Source organism: Mizuhopecten yessoensis, unplaced genomic scaffold, assembly GCF_002113885.1.
Source record: "Mizuhopecten yessoensis strain PY_sf001 unplaced genomic scaffold, ASM211388v2 scaffold4999.3, whole genome shotgun sequence".
Classification (NCBI taxonomy): Eukaryota; Metazoa; Mollusca; class Bivalvia; order Pectinida; family Pectinidae; genus Mizuhopecten; species Mizuhopecten yessoensis.
Window position 1 is genome coordinate 137,021 of NW_018405829.1, and position 19,602 is coordinate 156,622.

The window sequence follows — 19,602 nt, forward strand, 5'->3', positions numbered from 1 at the left end:
GAATGCTTCAACATGCTAAGGCCATAACTTATTTCCTAGTTTCTATGACATACATGAGTCCAGTAAATACATATTTAGCATATATTTTTGATGAACATATGTTTGTCTTGCTTGCATCGTAGACTAAACCATAGTTTAAAGTTCCTTCAAGCAATGAATTCAACATCTCACCAGTCTTCCTACCCGACACTGTCCTGTCATCTGTGTCTGCACTCCTGTTCTGCTTTATCTGTATTACCCAGCAGTGCTAAATCATCTGACGATGAGCAGCTTCGAAGTGATACGCAAGCGCATAACTCAGATTCATCTTATCAGAATCAAAGATACAGGAAAAAAAGCCAAATAAACACTCGGTTACCAAATACATATCAGCGCAGCATTAGCCGGTAATTGATCTACGCATATGTCGATATCGTAGAGTAAAAGCCACGTTACCAGTGATGAGTTCTGACAAAGAAAGCTCACTTGAATAGGATGGGATCGCAAGGATAGGTACGATGTATAAGCAAGACAAAACGGTATAGACAACAAAGCAATTTTGAAAATTCGCGGACCTTCAACTTTAATTTGGAAATAGGAGTGAAGTGATTGGTATGGCAATCCCGGAAAAGCTTATATAACCCACTTGCTCTGACCTTTTTACATCTAGCTGTACATAATGACGAGTTTCTTCGTTGGTTGTGAAAGTCTGTGACAAAGTTAAAAGGGGGTGCATTCTAAGTACTCGTTAGTCTAAATATTTCCAATAGTTCATTACGTAATGCTTACAATTATGTTTAAAATGTACATTTGTTTTTCTCAGACAATCAGACAATCTGTGTTAACTGTTTCAAACGATAAGACATAAGCTGTAAGCAAGCAAATCACTGTGCTATTATTGATGTCGAACCACTTTATCCAGACTGTTTCCACAATAATAATTGTAATTGGTAATACAAACTTTCGCACTTCGGATTAGGAAGAATTTTGCCGAACAAATGGTTCGATTCCTGTTGAGAAAATATATATGATATTTTCAGTCCGGGAAATTTGCCTACGCAGTGAATGCCTACATAATGTTTATGTTTTCACAGACAAGTTTTGATAACTACACGATCACTTTTGGAAACACTTTGACGTACCTCTCTATATTGAAAACATTCCACTTTTCTGTTAGACATTTACACCGAAGAACCAAATGCGTGGTTTTCGTCAATGAATTCTTGCAAATGTACCGGAAATTTGGGATATTCTTTTTTAAAACTAGCACTTAATTCGTTAAACCCATCCGTACTAACTGCGGTTCGAACCAGCGAACCTTCGAGGCTTTGAAAACGTGGGTCCTCTGTGGTTTTGTCATAGAATTTGTACAAAGGCACTATGTCAGAAAATACTCCCTCGTTGTCGATGGTGTGAAATATTTGTGTGATGCCACTTGCATTTTTAATCTTGAATATAACGTGTGGATTATTGTGTTCGTTTGATGAAATCTCCAAGTCTGGCAATTTCAAAGTTTCCAGTTCGGCAGAGGTGACGCTACGACGACCTCCTATCGAACTGACTGATCGCTTAGAGTACTGACTCGTTAAGCGAGTCAATATATCCTGTTTCTTGTTTGGATGGTCTATTTCTGGTAATACAACCCCGACCTGCTGCATTTGTTGTTGACGCTTCTGTTGACGTAACAGGAACGATCGCTTGTGCAGGTCAAGAAGACGTGTCGTTCGGTTCTTTTCTAGCTTGATGTGAGAGAGTTTGACGTCAAGCATCTGTTGCTGCGTGATATTATCGTAAAGAAGGACACGCGAGACTTTAGTCTTTGGAAGAAGACTTCGACGCTTGTTGCCATAGTTTGGCATGATGCGTGGCGGGCCGTGCATATACGACAAACTCACGCCACCTTTCCCAGGTGTCTGTTGGTCATTCGAAGCTACCCTTGGAGCCATAATATTGCCTGTGGCGTTGTTTTGCGTACCCGGCATTTTAGAAGATCCATGTTCCATCCCGAACAATTACGAAACTAAGGAGAAATTCAACACCGGTGGTCTGGAACAAAAAAAAAGAAACATATTCTATCAGATGATTTGTATCACCTTTCATAACATGTGTAAATTGGCGTGACGCTTAACTTCAGAAGAAAGGTAATTACACGCACTGTTGCAGAAAATGGGCATACTATGTTCTCATTAACAATGTATGTTAAGATGCCATGGATAACTAACACAAAGTACGGTACCTGTATCAACATGATTTTATCTACGCAACAAAGGTAGCTTGTGTGAAGAAAAACATGCATTATCAATGTCTGTTAAAGCTTTGTGTTTCAATCTGAACGATTTAAACGCGATGCACAATGTCATTATGACTAAACAACAATCAATTCAACCGATCAGCATTAATTTTTAATCATAAACCTTCCTCACACCAGGTGATATTGCATATTATCACGGTGTCAAGTCGGTTACATCCATATTTGACATGAAACTCCAACGTAAAGTTCGTATCAATTCACAAGGAACATTCAAAATTCATAGTCATTACATTGATTGTATTTATAATGTCAGTAATTTAGTAAATGCGTACCCCTATGAACAAATATTTCATCCAGTATTGTCCATATAAGCGGCAATGTAAATATATAGCCGTATCATAACCAATGCGATACTATTGAGATAGCAAATCATTTGAAAATTAGGAATTCCACACACTTAAAAACGTCAATAAATACATTCTTAGTGACAACTTGTGTGACATGTGCTGTTTATACATTCCTAGCTGTAACCAAAGGAAACGGGTACACATCCGCGTGTTACTTCTCACACGATCGATTTGAATTGGTAATTTCAGTTTTCGCTTAAGTTTCGTTTACAAGATATGTACGTTTAAAAGAAGGACAAATTCGTTATATATCCTGTATGCAGATCGCCTGCGCCCATACGTGTATCACCAGTCTCAATACCGTAATGCAATTGTCCTCGGAAGAGGAATATAAAATATACACAGGTAATATAATCCTAGTTTACCTACTTAAACCTATGATGATTTATAAACATCATTAACTGCATGACAATTTGAGGTATTCATTAATTGTCTAATTGCATGATAAGAACACTTTCGCATAAGTAATTTGAATACTGCTCTTGTCCAGACCATATGTTGTTGGATACATGTTTATAGTGGATAAACAAAAAGAGGTGATTGATAACCATGATGAGTAAGTTAATCTATGAACATCAGCGGGTAGAACTCCATATTTCAATTGTTAGACACTTGAAACTTACCTTTAGCAAAAATGATAATGAAATAATATACATTCGTATGTATAAATTGGAAATTAAAGCAACATGGTTTATATAGCTTACCTTCAAAGTTCATCCCCGACTCATAAACCCAGCACACCTGTGGAAAAAGGAAAAGTACGATGTCAATATTAGCTGTAGGGTTGTTTGGTTTCTTCTAGATCTACACGACCAACACGACACTCATACCATGCATTCAATGTCAGAATTATAACGCATCTTAAACCCATTATCGCTGACCGCGACTTTAAGCTCTGTCAGCAGTGTTCATATATCAAATTTAACGTTTAGCTTTCTTTCTACGACTAATAAACCAAAACATGTAATTATTGTATATACATTTGCCGTATTTATTATATACATTCCTAACATAGACACTTTCATAACGAAAATACTTCAACATTAAACGTTATTTGACAAGGTAAATATTTCATATTTGTAAAGCTTACAGAGGTAAACCTAAGAAAAGCCGCTAGACTGACAATATATATACACATATATCGGGCGTAAATAATGTCTCGCTTCATTTGACCCGTCACAATTCTTCTTTTCAGTCTTATCCAATAGAAAAGTCTATTCGATAGTGAGTATTGGTCCACTAAGATGAGCTGACACTATCACACATTGATATTCTATGGGTTTATATAATGCATTTTGCGCCGATTCAAATAAATATATACTTAACTCGAGATTTTAACACGTATCCCACTAAAGATATTCTCCGCTGATAGCGGACGGATAATTTGTTAAGATCGTGTCATGAATCTAGATGACATGAATTTTAACAAGTTCTCGCACTAGGACCGATGTGTCTGAAGAGATTATTAAATTGATGTTCACCTTGCTTTTCATAACATTTTGTCAAGCTATGGGGGAAACGACGTATGTCTATTGACAAATACCTAGGGTGAATATCAACATTGATATGGTTCTTCCTGAGAGCATTCGTAAACAGACTGGCTTCATTTAACAATAATCAACAGCGATAAAAGTAATTTCCTACAGTGACTGCTTAAAGGTTTTGGCATCTTTGTATATTGACACTTAGATGAGCTGACACTATCACACATTATACAATATTCCGCTTTTAATATCGTTCCCAAACTAATTTGATTTAGATAACACCTCTTCGATATTACCTTAGAAAACAAAAATTAAAAACGCCGAGGTATAGTCATCTTTTTGGCTTTTGATAAGAAAGTCGAATTCAACACAATAAACATTCGTTTGAAGTGTCTCATTGCATTGGGCTGGAATGGCAAATGAAGAGTAGTGGTAGGGCTTGGGAAAGTTAGGTATGAAGTGGTGTTTAGAATCAGTGCACTTTCTATTTGTAAAGCGTGAAAGGCATTATCATCTCTCGAACCAGACCATGTACGTGATGCTTACAAAATATAAACCGATTCCAAGTATAGTTATTAAGTCGTGTACTATCAGAGCTAAATCAAAAGTGTATAAGACTACATGAACAAATCGACGTAGCTTTCTATAGATACTCTCTCGGACGTAAACATTGCTTATGTATATACGGTGTTCGCCTCCACAGTGCATATATATATATGGTTAATAGATATCCGAGTACGATACAAACCGCGAGCTGTATATTGGTGACGTCACGCAATCCTTGGTTGAAAGCGACAAAAAGCATTAACCGAACACATTTAAACTATGCCCCCTAATATCCAACACAATAGCTCACATCGCCTACCATTAAACTAGTTTAAATGTGCTAATTTATGTGTATTATTTCTCTACGTCCTTATCTATCAGCTGTTAACATAAAACTGACAAACTACTTATAATTCAGGTATACATATTTCAGTTTCTGTTTTGTTGTTTGATTTGACAATAAAACGGTTTTCTTCTCTAACGAAAGGTTTATTCGTAGGTTAACGACAGCGCAAACAAACGTGCTGAGAATACAATAAAGAAATATAAATTCCCGACGTTTCTTTAAAGTAATTCCAGTGCAAGTAATGAAACGCGATAAAACACTTTTCGTCTTGAGCTCTATACATGTCACGCTACTTACGCATATATATCAGTATCAATGGTAAACGTTTATGACTTTTTAATTAGACCACGCAGAAGAGTGGATTATCTTGTTTTACGATTGCGCTGGTAAATAGCGTAAATGGGGAAAATATAATATTAAAAGAATAAGCAGCGTCAAACAAAAGCCCTTCCTCCATTAATAGCAAATCGATGATAAATACCTGCCATACAGTTAACGGTTATTCGAACAAAAATCTAACACTTGAAACGCAATGTGTGTGGGTAATTTGATAGGATGGTCGGATGGCGCTGGGGATAGCGAACTCATAAAGGCGGCCGGGGTTCGATTCCTCGATCGGACGTGAAAAGGTATGTTGTCACCTACCCGCACACGTGGGTTCTCTCCGGTTATTCCAGTTCCTCCCACATGAAGACTCCAATGCGTTAGTTGAAATGACTTATTCCATAATTGTTAAATGTATAAATGCTTAACTATTGTGTATGTATTGGCTGTGTATGTCGACAAAGATTACGTACGAAGAAATTGGAGGACCACCATCACAGGGATACAAATGTTGAATGATACATAAGACCCTTAAGCAGAAGGAGTACAACCTGCATAGTTGGTTGGGAGAGGCTTATTTCATGGTTTACAATTAATTTCCCATATTTGGATATTAAGATTACTGTAAGATTAATCAAATCTATTATTTGATTAAATATTGTTTACTGGTAAATCCATTAACATGTACCATATCAGTAAAAATAATATTAGGGCATTGATGCAAATAAAATCATTCCTATCTGCATTGTGCATCAAATTGGTACGTCTGATTTTATCTTAAATATATTTAAAACACTACTTCTATGTATTCGCTGCCCTATAAACCCTTGTAAGTTAGTTATAGAGTAAAGGACGTCTTGTAATCTGTTATTTATTTGTATCCAATTTGTTTAGGACGTTACCTGTTTCAAACAAAATATGTTTGACTGAACACATCTAGGCAATACAAATTATGAAATGTCGAAAGTGGATATTGCCCTAAATTCAGCAGAAACTCGCCCTACAATTACCTGTCGTGTGTGTCATGATTCTCATGATGAGGTCACGATGATGGAAGCACGTTAGATAAAGGAGTTACGAGGGAAAACCTACCGCTGAGCAATATTCGTACCAATACACCGTTAATTTAGCGAAGTCACATTTATAGTTTCCAGTCGAACCTGACTTTGGAATATCAACCTTACCATGATATATTGTGTATTTACAGTGACTAGATACAGATTTATTTATAATGCTTTCCTAACATGGATTCATTCAAAAGATTGATACATTTATAAGTAAAATTACACACATTTACAAAAGTATCCTGAAGACATTTACCTGATTTAGTGATTTAGTTGTCTTTCCTTTCGTAAACTTTGTAACATTACAATTTAGCAAGATACTGATGAAATATTATGACTCTTTGCCCTTTGGTTCTTCAGTCGAAGTTGTTTTTAAAAAGTCTCGCTCTTTTACCGTGCATATGGTCAAAGGTAATTTCTTTTCACAAATTTTGTAGTCATTTAAGCTCTTTTTGCAAAACTATATGTCCCCTGTTTGTTAATTATAAGGCGTTTGAGTGTATTGATAAACTTAATATCTGTGACCTTGAATATAAGTCAAAGCCGTTAATACTTAAGATGTTTGTTGCAAATTAAAATGACTCTAGGTATTTTAGTTCTGTATGAGATATCATATCAGCATGTACAAATAATCTAGTTTTGGAAAACGTCAACACTTTTCGCAAACGTTGCAGCAAGCCATGCCATAAATTAATTGCCCCAAATATCATCTGGTCCTATCCTGTCATCATCAAAAGAATACTTCGAAGGTTTTAACAATCAAATGACGCAAAATGGATTGCAAAGAACATCATAGAAAACATCTAATGATAGACTTTATTTTTTCTTTCCATGTATGTCTTTTTTGTAACTCTGATCTACATTACTGAGGGGTACTTCTCACCAAATTTGGTTAACATCTGTTAATTTCAAAATTCGTTTACAGTATACGACACATCATAAGATTTACATAGAATGGCAATCCTTCACAGGGTGATTCTGAAAGCTGAAACTTAAACACAGAAATGGCTTTAGAATAAAAGTATCAAACAAACATACCTCAAAGTTAGAAACGTGAATCACCATCGCCCCCAAAAACGGCAATGTATTGAGCATATGTTGTTTACAAGTACGGGGAAAATGTGGATAGCGAATATTCATCCAATGATAAAGTACTGAGATCGGCCAATGAAAGGCGTCGTTACAACAAATACAAGATATATTCTACTTTTTCGTCCTACCTTATAGACATAAGTTTGTTCTAGGTAATTCTATTTTATGTTTGTATGCAGCTATTGATTTCATTGGGATTTCTTAACCTCGCCCCAATATTGTCATTTTGTAGGAAATGTCAACACAAGGGATTAAAACTTTTTCTCGCCGCGCTTGTATATCTTTTTTAATGACTGGTACAATCAATTCTTATATCTTTTTAGAGCTTTTCAAACAGGGAATATATCATTCTCGTTGTAATAAATCAAAGTGCATGTAACTTAATATCATGTTGTTAACGACGTTTGTTGTTTAAACGCGGTACCAGTATGTACAAACACTGGGTTTAGGTCCATGGCCTAGACTTGTCCTTTCAGCTGTCAACAATGGGATAGCACATTGTTGGGTTACTTTACAAACTCAAGGTATAATATATGGTTCGTATTTACCTCCCCGAATCATTGATATTTAATGGGACTTAAGAATGATAAACAGCGTCTAGAATTACATCATTGAATGTCAGTGATTTAGAAAAGTAATGTTGTACGATAGAGGATAACGTAAAAATAGCATTTAATTCGACAATTTCTTTAAACTTCCCATAACACTGCATGTACGCATTTTTTTCCACAGGTGTTTTGTCGCTTAACATTGTACTTGTATCAGTCAAAAACCGCGGTAAGGTTCAGCAAGCATGCCCTAATTCCACTCACGTACTTATCAGTGTATATAGTACATATAATATACCACACACATACACTCTCTCTCACACACACACACACTCTCTCTCTCTCTCTCTCTCTCTCTCTCTCTCTCTCTCTCATATCATGCAGATTCTCATGTCAAAAAATCATGAATCCACTTCAATGTCTTAATGAACATTGTCACTAAAAGTAACTTCGAGAATTAGTATCATCTTATCGTTCATATATACATAGGGGGTGGTATCTACGTGTTGCTATTAAGACAAGGATTTCAGGATTTCAAACAGTTACACATAACCATTTGCAATGCAAAACGTTTAACTTCTATAAGGATGTTGAAAAATACTTAAACTCAGTAGTAACCCAAGATTTACGTCACCAGTTTTATTGACTGTATAATTCTCACCTCGCAAAAAATCACATATTATGTATCGTCCTTGTCAGTATAGTATACCAACTAATATATCACAACCCTTGATACATGTACACATTATTACAATACATGGAAGAATAGTCTTCGTTTGTTTTACATCAGGTGATATAAATGTTATTCATTACGGAACCAAACAAATATTTTTAATTTTTTTCTCTGTCACTGACTAAATAGTGAAGGGCATGCGTCTATATATATATATATAGCTAGTACTCTCCATAAAATAACATAATCCGTCACTTACTAAATAGCGAAGGACGTGACAGGAATATAACTAGTACTGTCTATACAATTTAATCCGCCAACTCCTATTTAATAGCTCTTTGCGTGTTACCGAACACTATAAACATTCCCAAATATTTACTCTGTTAAGTAAAAACATTAAATATTTCTATTCACGATTTAAAATACATTATTATCTAATTGTCGTTTGTCACAAAGGAAACCTTTTCACCTTTGATATATACAAATACATGTACACCTGCGGAACACACGATGTCGTTGTCGCTGTTGGTCTATGAGGCGATATAACATAATCGATAGGGGTAATAGGTGATGTAAACCCCACAAGTGCCCCGTGTGGGCTATCGACAGGTCTCAAGTATTTGTTCAAATACTTGCCACAATGTTTGGCTTAAGGGTTAATAAAACCTGTCATATTGATGGTTATTTAAAGCCGCTTCTGAAAGACAAGACTATTTTATAACGAGTAGATAATAGACTTATACGCCGAATGACAATAAATCATGCCTCATCGTGTGTCACGGAGCGTACCAAGTATACTCTTAAGTCGGTTATAGATGCATTCATATGGCACTTAATGAAACATACAGAATCTATCGAAAGAGAATAAAATGTTCAGAACATATAACGTCCTTCAACACGGGCAGCCGGGAATCGTTACAACAGTATGAACTGAATGTAGGTATAACCTTAAACAAATATATCCATTTACAGAGGATCGTAAACCTGTCCCTGTTATATCCGTCATAGAACTTTTACAAAACTATATCAAGCGAATTTAATATCTAAATATGAAACAGACGAAACAAAAATGCGCTTCAGGTAATTTTTTATAAGATTTATTCCATTATGTGTAATTGTTTCCTTACATAATTAATATAGTGGAACAAACAAATGACAAAAGCGGAAGAGTATGCCTTTTTAAGTAAATTGGTGATATCTTCAGAGTTTAAGATAGAAGTGTAAAACTTTTCCTTATCAGAGAATCCTGGTATTCTTTTCTTCATGTCTTTGAAGTTTGATAAACAGTAACCGAAAACAGGAAACCAAAAACAGGAAACCAAAAGCACATTGTACTTAAAAACTGGCATATGTTTCATTGGAACATATTTTCGAAAAAATTTCGTTGTTACCTAAATTTAAAAAAAAAGACACATAGGAATAGAGTGTTATCCTTTTGATTCTTTATTTAATTTTAGCGTAGCCAAAAACACAAATTATATATGTACGTGGTTTTTTTCTCGTGAATCAGTTTAACAGGCAAATCCATAACATTCTTCACCCACACCTCAACAAAGACAAGGTATACCATCATGTTTTTATTCTTCTTCCACCGAAGAAAGGCAACGTAGATGTACCACATATGAACTGGTCCGAAAGCTGTCAGTTTAAACCTGTGATATCCGCACACCACAGACGTTCTAACCGACCGGGATACCTAAAGCAAGTTAAGTCACCTATCCTGTTCCCATTACATACATCTCTCGATTTTTTATATTTTCGTCGCCAAAGACACTATTTACCTGTACAATCAAAACTATATTTTGTACCTCAACCAGAAAAATATGCCTTTGATACGAGAAATTTAAATAATATGGTTTACCGGTACACACGTAAAAGCCCTATCTAACCGTTTTTAAGATACTATTTTAGTGGAAATTTCCGAGTGTAGAAATATTCGCGTTATCGCTCTTTGACAGATGGCTATGTGGAAATGGTAAAGGTTCAAAAAGCTATATAACTTGTAGATATTTGTTAACGTATTTGCGTATCGGTAAAACACCTTCTTGTACATTTTTCTTTAAAGCTTTGTTCCCAAGATACTATATACAAACCAGGTTCAGGCCCCCCTTTCAAAATGCTCACAGTACATTTTATGCTTCAAATCTTTAAGATGGTCAAAGACATCAAAGGATGATCCTCTGCGCTTCCATCCGAGTTATGAACATAAATGATAAATATTGCTTCATTATCTTTTAACGGATTTAACAGAGAGAGAGAAAAGAAAACAACGGGCAAGACCAGAATTCAAACTAAGAAATTTCTTAGCACCTGAATCTGATATAGCTCAGTACTTCTACATTCATATGAAAGCAGTGTCAATATACGTAGCTATTTGACGGTCTTGATTGTGTTTTTCTACATGATATTAATTTGTTCTTATTTATATTTCCAAGATTGAGTGTGCAAGATGTAATGCAAGTATTAAAAGTAGAAACTACTTTTCTTTCGATAACGACAAAAATAGCAGATATAAAGACAATGTGGAAATATATGACATCACATCTGTCGTTATACGCTAGCTCTTCTGGCTATCAAAAACAAATACATGTAATTTGTCAGCTCATTTCGACGAACTTGCTGTAAAGGTTGATGCAAAGTAAAGGGTAAAATTTCGTAAAACCATTTTTGCTATTAACAACACAGTGAGATGGAACTCGCAAAACGAACGAAAACAGAGTCAAATAAAGGCCGAATCGGATGCATGAAGTCTATTAACCACACATACGAAGAAATGACTTGTGCTTTCATTGTATTCTTTTCTGCTCAACATTTGACATTCATACAGTGTGTGATCGCTGTCCGAGAACAATTCAAAGTTCAAATGTATGGGCGTATAGCTTATTAGATAGTGTTGTAGTTAATTTAGTATCAGACAAAAGCATCTATCATTTCAGATTTTATATAACTTCAACGCAGCACAGCTCTTTGAAAAGGATAAATCCTAACAGTAACACAAATGTACAGTGGATTATGTTACCTACCTGCTAATGGAGCTCGGCTGTCCTCTGTCAGATGTCCGAAGATCATTAATTATTTTTCAATGAATCGCGGATATCGAACAGGTTTTTATCAGCGTGCATATTTTACTCTACAAGTAGTCGGCAATTTCATCCGAGCACTATAAAACAACTTTGAATCAATTCACACCTTTCGTCTGCACAAATAGAAGTAAAAGGTATTGATCTTGATGATAACGTCGGGAACATAAAGGCTAAGCACATGAGATGGATTACTCCCGAGTTATTGATTTTCGGGAAATTTATCGGAACTCTCCTGGAGGTATTACTGGTAGCGGGATAAACCAGCACGGTGTTTGATATCTAAACAGATTCAATATATCGACTTATAAGAATAAACAAACCTCAGCGAAGTGTTTAAAATTATTTAATAAGCTTGTATGTGAAATTGAGCAAACACTCGATCTCATCTGTGATTTCATCCTATCATACTTGAGCACTAGATAAAGCTGTAGTAAAATGTGAAGTTTGGCACACCTATTTCACACAGGGAACGTAATACGAATAGCCAATAAACATTAAGGATCCCGATATCACTGCCAAAATCTGTAACTAAGCATTGCAAACCGTCTTTTCCGAACTCTGGGAAAAAAAACATTTCTTAAAAGAAAACTATACCTTGCGGGACTCTGATGAGAAACATTAAAGATTAAATGATCTACATTTACAACAACAGTGTTCTGGGTGTAACACGGGGCTTGACCGGGTTCTAGATTTCAGATAATAAAAGTATCGATCTAACCGAATTAGCTATATCTGGTCTACTGAAGTGTCCTGGTCACACAGTGCTATTGTTATATACAAACGGGAATTAAAGGAAGACTACTGCCTATAGAAAAACAGTACACTGGGACACACGTCCTTAAAAGAACAAGAGGCCCAGAGGGCCTGTATCGCTCACCTGAATATGTTTAAAATAATTGGTATGAAGTAAAGATATAGCACTCCATAGTAGGTGCTGTAAGTACATATGAAATTTCAGAAAGATCCATCCAGTACTTGAGATATAGCGAAAACAAACTTCAAACAAAAAATTGAGTCCTCTTGACCCAAGGATGCTCCAGACTAAATTAGGATGAAATCCCTTAATCCCGATGGTCGAAGAAGGATTCTAAAGGTTTCACCTCTATTTCTCGTATTGGGCCCCGCCCTTCTGTCCCCTAGGAGACCACACTCACTGCTTATACAAAATTGAGTCCCCTTGGCCCAAGGAAGCTCCAGACTAAATAAGGAAAAATTCCCTTAATCCCTAGGGTAGAAGAAGGATTTAAAAGGTTTTACCTCTATTTCCCCTAATGGGCCCCGTTTCTCTGCCTCCAGGGGGATCAGACCCACAAAATCCTGTCATTCCTACAGAAGGAGAAGGATTTTGAAGAATTTGCTATGTTTCCCCTATTTGGCCCCTCCCTTCTGCCCCCAGGGGGCCACACTCGCTGTTTATACGAAATTGAGTCCCTTTTGCCCAAGGATGATCCAGACTAAATTAGGATAATATCCCTTAATCCCTATAGTAGAAGAAGAATTATAAAGGTTTTTACCTCTATTTCCCCTATTGGGCCCCTGGGGAACCAGATCCACGGTTTATACAATTTTGGTGCCCCTTCACTCAAGGATGCTTCAGACCAAATATGGACCATATCCTTTCATTCCTACAGAAGAAGAAGGATTTTGAAGAATTTGCTATTCATTCCCCTATTGGGCCCCGCCCATCAGCCCCCAGGGGAGCCAGACCCCACTATTTATACAAAATTTGTTCCCCTTCACCCAAGGATGCTTCTGACCAAATTTTGTCAAAATCTGCTTAGTCGTTAATGACAAGTAGTGTTTAAGGAAAAAGTTGACGGACGGACGACGGACGCTGCGGTATGGCATAAGATCACCATGGTCCTTCGGACCAGGTGAGCTAAAAAAATCAGCCCAACCAAACTATGGGCAAGATAAAACACTGCTCCCACACAACACCACTGTTAAATAAACATCCACGGGAAAGGTAAAACACTATAAAACAGATGTATTGGTTAGGAAGGTAAAGCAGTGCAAGTACTACTCCAATACACATATATGGGTAACATAAAATAGTGCTCCCCAACTCATAAATACATGTACATGTGTAAGGTAAAGAACTTCTCAGACAAACATCTATGGGTAGGATAAAGAACTGCTCAACTACAAATGTATGGGTAGGATCAAAAACAACTAAACACTATCTATAAATGTAAAACACTTTGCAAACACAAACCCATGAACAGGGCTATATACTGCTCAAACAAACATCAATATTGGTATTCTAAAACATAGACCATCATATAACACAAAGACGTAGCAGGGGATCTCAATCACATTTTTTTACCAAATTTTATATCTAATGCTGCGCTTTATGTTTCCCTATTTAACTCTTAATACGCATTTGCTATTGATAAAGAAATACATATCGCCTATATCACTCCGAAAAGCGAGAGTGATGATTGATGAACAAGAAAAAGACAGCATACGAGGTTGTGAAAGTCAGGCAACAGACCTTGTAATAAACCGATCTTTATGGAAAGTAAATGGAATCCCAACCAACAGCTTATCAGAGTGAAATGCAGTTTGAGTATTTGTCTTTTACTGACAAAGTCAAAGTTAAACATATTGATAGTATTATACAATTGGTTATATGATTAAAAGCAGTTAATGTTTGCAACAATATTTGGGCAATATCCAATATATGTTTCTGTTATCACTAAAACTTTGTGTTATTTCTTGAAAATATCTCAAAGTATTGATGAATTCCATTTGTTAAAGAAGCTCTAGCTATGGTAATACTTTGTGTAGAGGATACAGCAACTTTATCCATAAAAACAGTTATATAATTGAGGAGAGTGGAACTGTGATCAGTAATGTAGAATGTAGTCTTCATGTGATATTGCTCATTTTATTTGTTTGTTAATGTTCATATCACCATCAAATTACTATGTTTGCATAAATGAAAACGAATTATTTATATTGTTAATTGCAACTACACTGTACAGCAAGACAGCCCACTTTAAATTTCATATCAAGTCCACAATAGTGTAGCAATGATATTTGGTAACCTAAAAAACAATGTATTAAAGTTTAAACGATAAAGAATATTCATTGTATTGGTATATTTCCGGCTAAAAACATTATGTTAACATTGATCTCTATATCTATACAGCAATTTAAAATAATAACTTGACATGTATTACGAAGAGCGTTTGATTTGCGATTATTGTATTTAATGTTACTGTGCAGAAACCGAAATTCTGTTAATAGTACCAGCACCATTTAACTCTTAAAAAGATTAGACATTTCTTGGTGCATAATCCTTAAAACAGTTTGTGCTTATTCTTATATATTTACCCTTTTTAATATTCATTTTCAGCTAAAAAATAGAAATTGCTACAAGTTCACCTTGTTTGAAAACAAGAGGCCCAATGGGCCTGAATCGCTCATCTGGTATTAATTTCACATTTGTAATCTTAAAAGTGGACTAATATACAGCTACAGGCAAAATACCAGTGTTCAATTCATAAGACCCTATTAAAAGATTTAAACATGTGACGCCTGTGACCTTGAAAGTCGAACAAGGACATTAAGTTGAACAGAGTTATAGCCTTCCCATCCCAGCATGCTTCTGGCCAAATATCATTACCCTGGACCTTTTGGTTATTCAGAACAAGTCATTTAAAGATTCAAACATATTTGACCCCTGTGACCTTGATTATAAGTAAAGGTCATTCATTTGAACAAATTTGGTAGCCCTTCATCCCATTATATTACTGGCAAAATAGCATAATCCTGGTCCTCTTGGTAATTCAGAAGAAGTCGTTTAAAGGTTTTAAACATATTTGATCCCTGTGACCTTGAATATAAGCAAAGGTCATTCGTTTGAACAATCTTGATTGCCCTTTAACTCCGCATGCTACTGGCCATGACCAAATATCATCATCCGAGGCTTTTTGGTTATTGAGAAGTTGTTTAATTAAAGGTTTTAACCATATTTGACCCCTGTCACTTCGAAAATGGGCGAGGGTCATTTGTTTGAACAAATTTGGTAGCCCTTTATCATAGCATGCTACTGGCCAAATATCATCATCCTAGGCATGTTGAATATTGAGAAGAAGTTGTTTAAATGTTTTTCAGAAATTGAACCCTGTGACCTTGAATATGAGCGAAGGTCATTCATTTGAACAAACTTGGTAGCCCTTCATCCCATCATCCTTCTGGCCAAATACCATCACCCTGGATCATTTAGGCATTCAGAAGTCGTTTAAATGTTTTCAAATTATTTGACCCCTGTGAACTTGAACATTGGCGAAGGTCACTCATTTGAACAAACTTGGTAGCCCTTTATCCAAGCATGCTATTGGCCAAATATGAACACCCTAGGCCTCTTGGTTGTTCAGAAGAAGATTTTAACATTTTTGAACCCTGTGACCTTGAAAATGGGTAAGGTCATTCATTTGAACAAACTTGGTAGCCCTTCATCCCAGCACGGTACTGGCCAAATATCATCAACCTGGGGCTCTTGGTTATTCAGAAGAAGTTGTTTGAAGTAAACAAGAGGCCCAGAGGGCCTGTATCTCTCACCTGTTTCTTTTATTACATGAAACTGACATATAGGTAACTTCAGACCTAAGTTGGTAACTAGAACACAAGACATTTTAACATCTCTTAAACGCTTCTCAAGATATTGTTGTTTGAAATTTGAAATTGGAATTTTAAAGCGTTTAACCCATGTTGACCTTTGACTCTGGCTAGCACTTAAAGTTGACATTTGACCTCATTACTGTAATAAAGAACGAAAAAAGATTTGCACTGCTGGTCTACATAACATACCCAAGTATCATGACTCTAGTCCAAATAGTTGTTAGGATATTGTTGTTGGAAGTTTTTAACATATTTGACCCCTGTGACCTTGAAAGAAGGTTCTAGGTTATTTTAATGAGGAACCTTATAGANCCCCCCCGACTATCACTTAAGTTGACCTTTGACCTCATTACTGTAATTTAGAAAAATATTCTTCATAACATAACAAAGAATCATGACTCTAGTCAAAATGGTTCCTAGGATATTGTTGTTTGAATTTTTGAACATATTTGACCCCTGTGACCTTGAAAGTAGGTCAATGTCATTTAAATGTGGAAATTTATAGCACTCCATATCAGGTACCTACTGGCCAAATATCATGATCCTAGGTCCTCCAGAAGAAGACGTTTGAAAGAAAAAGTTGACGGACGGACGACATGCGCCGCAGTACGGCATAAGCTCAAATGGGCCAGGCGAGCTAAAAATTGACGCCGGACGGACGCTGATGCCGCACCATGGCATAAGCTCTCTTGGCCCTTCGGGGCTTGTACAGAATGATCGTTCACACAATAATGGAACTTAGTCTCCCCTTTCCGGTTTGCACTGGTATTAAAGATAATTACCTGCATGTAGAATCCAGTGTATGAATTTGTGAATTCTGTATCCCAAAGACTCAGATACGCAACCACAGGATGGAAGTATTGGCACGAACTCAAAACTTTCATCTGGTGTTAAAGTCCATTCATCACTTTTATAACCACGAATATTCAACCCAAACTCAATTTATTGTAAATATATTTATGTGTGGAACTTTACAGTAATGCATTTATAAATAACATAGTTCCAGATTGTCATATGAAACCGAAATTATAGTGACATTTAAGTTTTCAAAACCACAATGCCCCTCCTAGCTTAACACAAATACTAACGTACGGGCAAACACAATTTCTTGATGAAAAAGAAAAAAGGAAGAAAAAAAATAAAACTTCATGTACCATGCTTTCTTTCCTGTCAACTATATTTCTACTATTTTACTACCGAGTCTCATTTAAAGGAAGTAGTATTATTATGTATTTCTACAGAAACATGGACCAACTGAAGAAATCAATATACGCTTAGTTAATGTTTGCATGAAAATAAGACTAATAATTGTAAACATAACACGATTCCATGTAATGGATTTCAGAAGTTTATTTCACGCAATGCCAATGGCACCATTCATTATTTACCTCAACATATGAAGTTATGCAAGACAATAAAACATTTCATTCATTTTAACTGCTTTATCATACATTTCGTATAAACAAATTCCATCATGATACTATACATCTAAGTACTACAATGAATCTACGATAAATCAGCTACACTGTACCTCCATGCCCAGTGTCCAGAAACAATTGTATACTTGCAATTACCGTAGGTATCAAATGTTCTGTAACAGTTTAAATGAAATGATAAATGGCACACAACCTTAAAATGAAACGCTTTCACTACTTCTTCTCTCAAAACTCTACAAAATGATTAAACACATCCTAAACATACATTCTACTTTTCAAAACGTTTCATTTAATTTTGTTCAATATTAAATTATAAAAATATCAAATTTACAAACATGGTAAAATATCTCATCCATTCGCATGTAATTTCAAAGCCATGCATCCTGAATCCTAAAGCATATTGAATAACAGACTTCTGTTGATCCCTCTGTGGTTAATTCTGTTTCATTTCTTCGTAATAATAGGTATTTTTTATGAGAACATGGCTTTTATTGTCACCAACGCCTCAGTCTTCCGCGTCAGTAACATTGCATTGCCATGTAAATAACATTACATCTACTTTCCTTACTACATATCATTCAGTAAATCGTCTATATCAACATTATCTGACGATCGGTTGGACCGGCCAGAATTGGACTTTCTCACGCTGGTCCGTCTATTGCCACCGGAACTGCTACTGTAACACACACGAATAAGACATGTTATTACTCTATGCATAAATCCCATACACACGTGTGTTATTGATTCTGAAATCACGTGTGTTCTTGTGATAACATCTTAGGTAAAATGGGCATTTCATTTAAACTTTATCTTATAATGAATCACTGCATCGAACTGATGGAAATTGTTTTAGGTTGTTAAACGGGATCAGATGTAGCTGGACACTCGGGTAAAACATACCTCAACAGATGGGAGGAATATCATGTTACTATTTCATGCAAGACACGAAAACAATGTTTGTTCTCAAGAAAAATTGCAGAACGTAAGGCATTTGTTGTTACTTACGAGCTATCTGATGGCACTCTTGGTAGGACTGGCTTAGAAGGCGTCTGTTTTTTATTCCCTCCTGGAGGTCGTCTAGGTCTAAACAGAAATAAATTGTATAAACAAACAAGAGGCCCATGGGCCTTAACGATCACCTGTATTTTATAGTATTTATTTTTGTTGTTGAAATATGAAGTGGAGATAATGATGGCAATCATCCCTACCAATTTGAGTAAAAAATATTTAAGTTTAACGTAACTAAAGTTTGTCATGACCATGAGTTGATCATTCCTAGACCGAGTTTCAATTAAATCGGCCTATTATAACTTGATTTTTGGATTTTTGACAGGCCCGGGGAAAAACCCACTTTGCAAGGACCATGAGTCAATCATTCCTACCAAGTTTTAGTTCAATAGGCGCAGTAGAACTGGACAAATTAGGTTTGAAATAGTTATTTTAAACAAGAGGCCCAAGGGCCTTAGCGGTCACCTGAGTTATATCATAGGTACTGGTAGCTTTATTTTATTGTTTAGATGTGATGTGGAAATCAGCATGTTAACTAAGTGAAATACAATACTTGTCATGTCATCAATGGATAAGAATTTGAAAATATTGGTAAATGTTCCCTTTGGGGCCCCGCCCTAGCCCCTGGGGATGGGGCAGGAATCCCAATTTTACAAAGTAATACTCTCATTCACCCAAGATGATTCTGATTAAGTTTGAGTAATTTTCTGCTGAAAATGGATAAAATATATA

General features: G+C 35.9%; 2 protein-coding genes across 6 annotated transcripts in view; both read right to left on the minus strand.

Moving 5' to 3' along the window:
- Window positions 1–550: 550 nt before the first annotated feature.
- Window positions 551–11,960, minus strand: LOC110450158. 2 transcript variants are annotated; one of them, XM_021497443.1, is made up of 3 exons: window positions 11,738–11,960; window positions 3,342–3,378; window positions 551–2,025 (listed from the first exon to the last, which is right to left on the minus strand). In XM_021497443.1, the coding sequence occupies exon 3, from the start codon at window positions 1,980–1,982 to the stop codon at window positions 1,161–1,163; it is 822 nt and encodes a 273-aa protein (XP_021353118.1). In that variant the 5' UTR covers window positions 1,983–2,025; window positions 3,342–3,378; window positions 11,738–11,960; the 3' UTR covers window positions 551–1,160. The 2 variants fall into 2 exon arrangements, with proteins under 2 accessions (XP_021353118.1, XP_021353116.1); XM_021497441.1 differs by lacking the exon at window positions 11,738–11,960 and adding an exon at window positions 7,440–7,508.
- A 5,506-nt stretch (window positions 11,961–17,466) lies between these two features.
- LOC110450117 (DNA repair protein XRCC4-like) overlaps window positions 17,467–19,602 on the minus strand; it is a 29,684-nt gene continuing 27,548 nt past the window's right edge. For 3 of the 4 annotated variants that reach the window (XM_021497385.1, XM_021497384.1, XM_021497383.1), the window contains exons 11-12: window positions 18,868–18,945; window positions 17,479–18,538 (exon numbers count right to left, since the gene is read on the minus strand). In XM_021497385.1, the coding sequence (XP_021353060.1) occupies window positions 18,430–18,538; window positions 18,868–18,945 (187 nt within the window). In that variant the 3' untranslated portion in view covers window positions 17,479–18,429. Of the gene's footprint in view, window positions 18,539–18,867; window positions 18,946–19,602 lie in introns of all 4 variants that reach the window. The other variant, XM_021497382.1, reaches the window with a different exon arrangement.

Bases quoted from the DNA above. Each gene is read 5' to 3' on its own strand.
- LOC110450158 (XM_021497443.1), bottom strand. From the start codon at position 1,982: ATGGAACATGGATCTTCTAAAATGCCGGGTACGCAAAACAACGCCACA.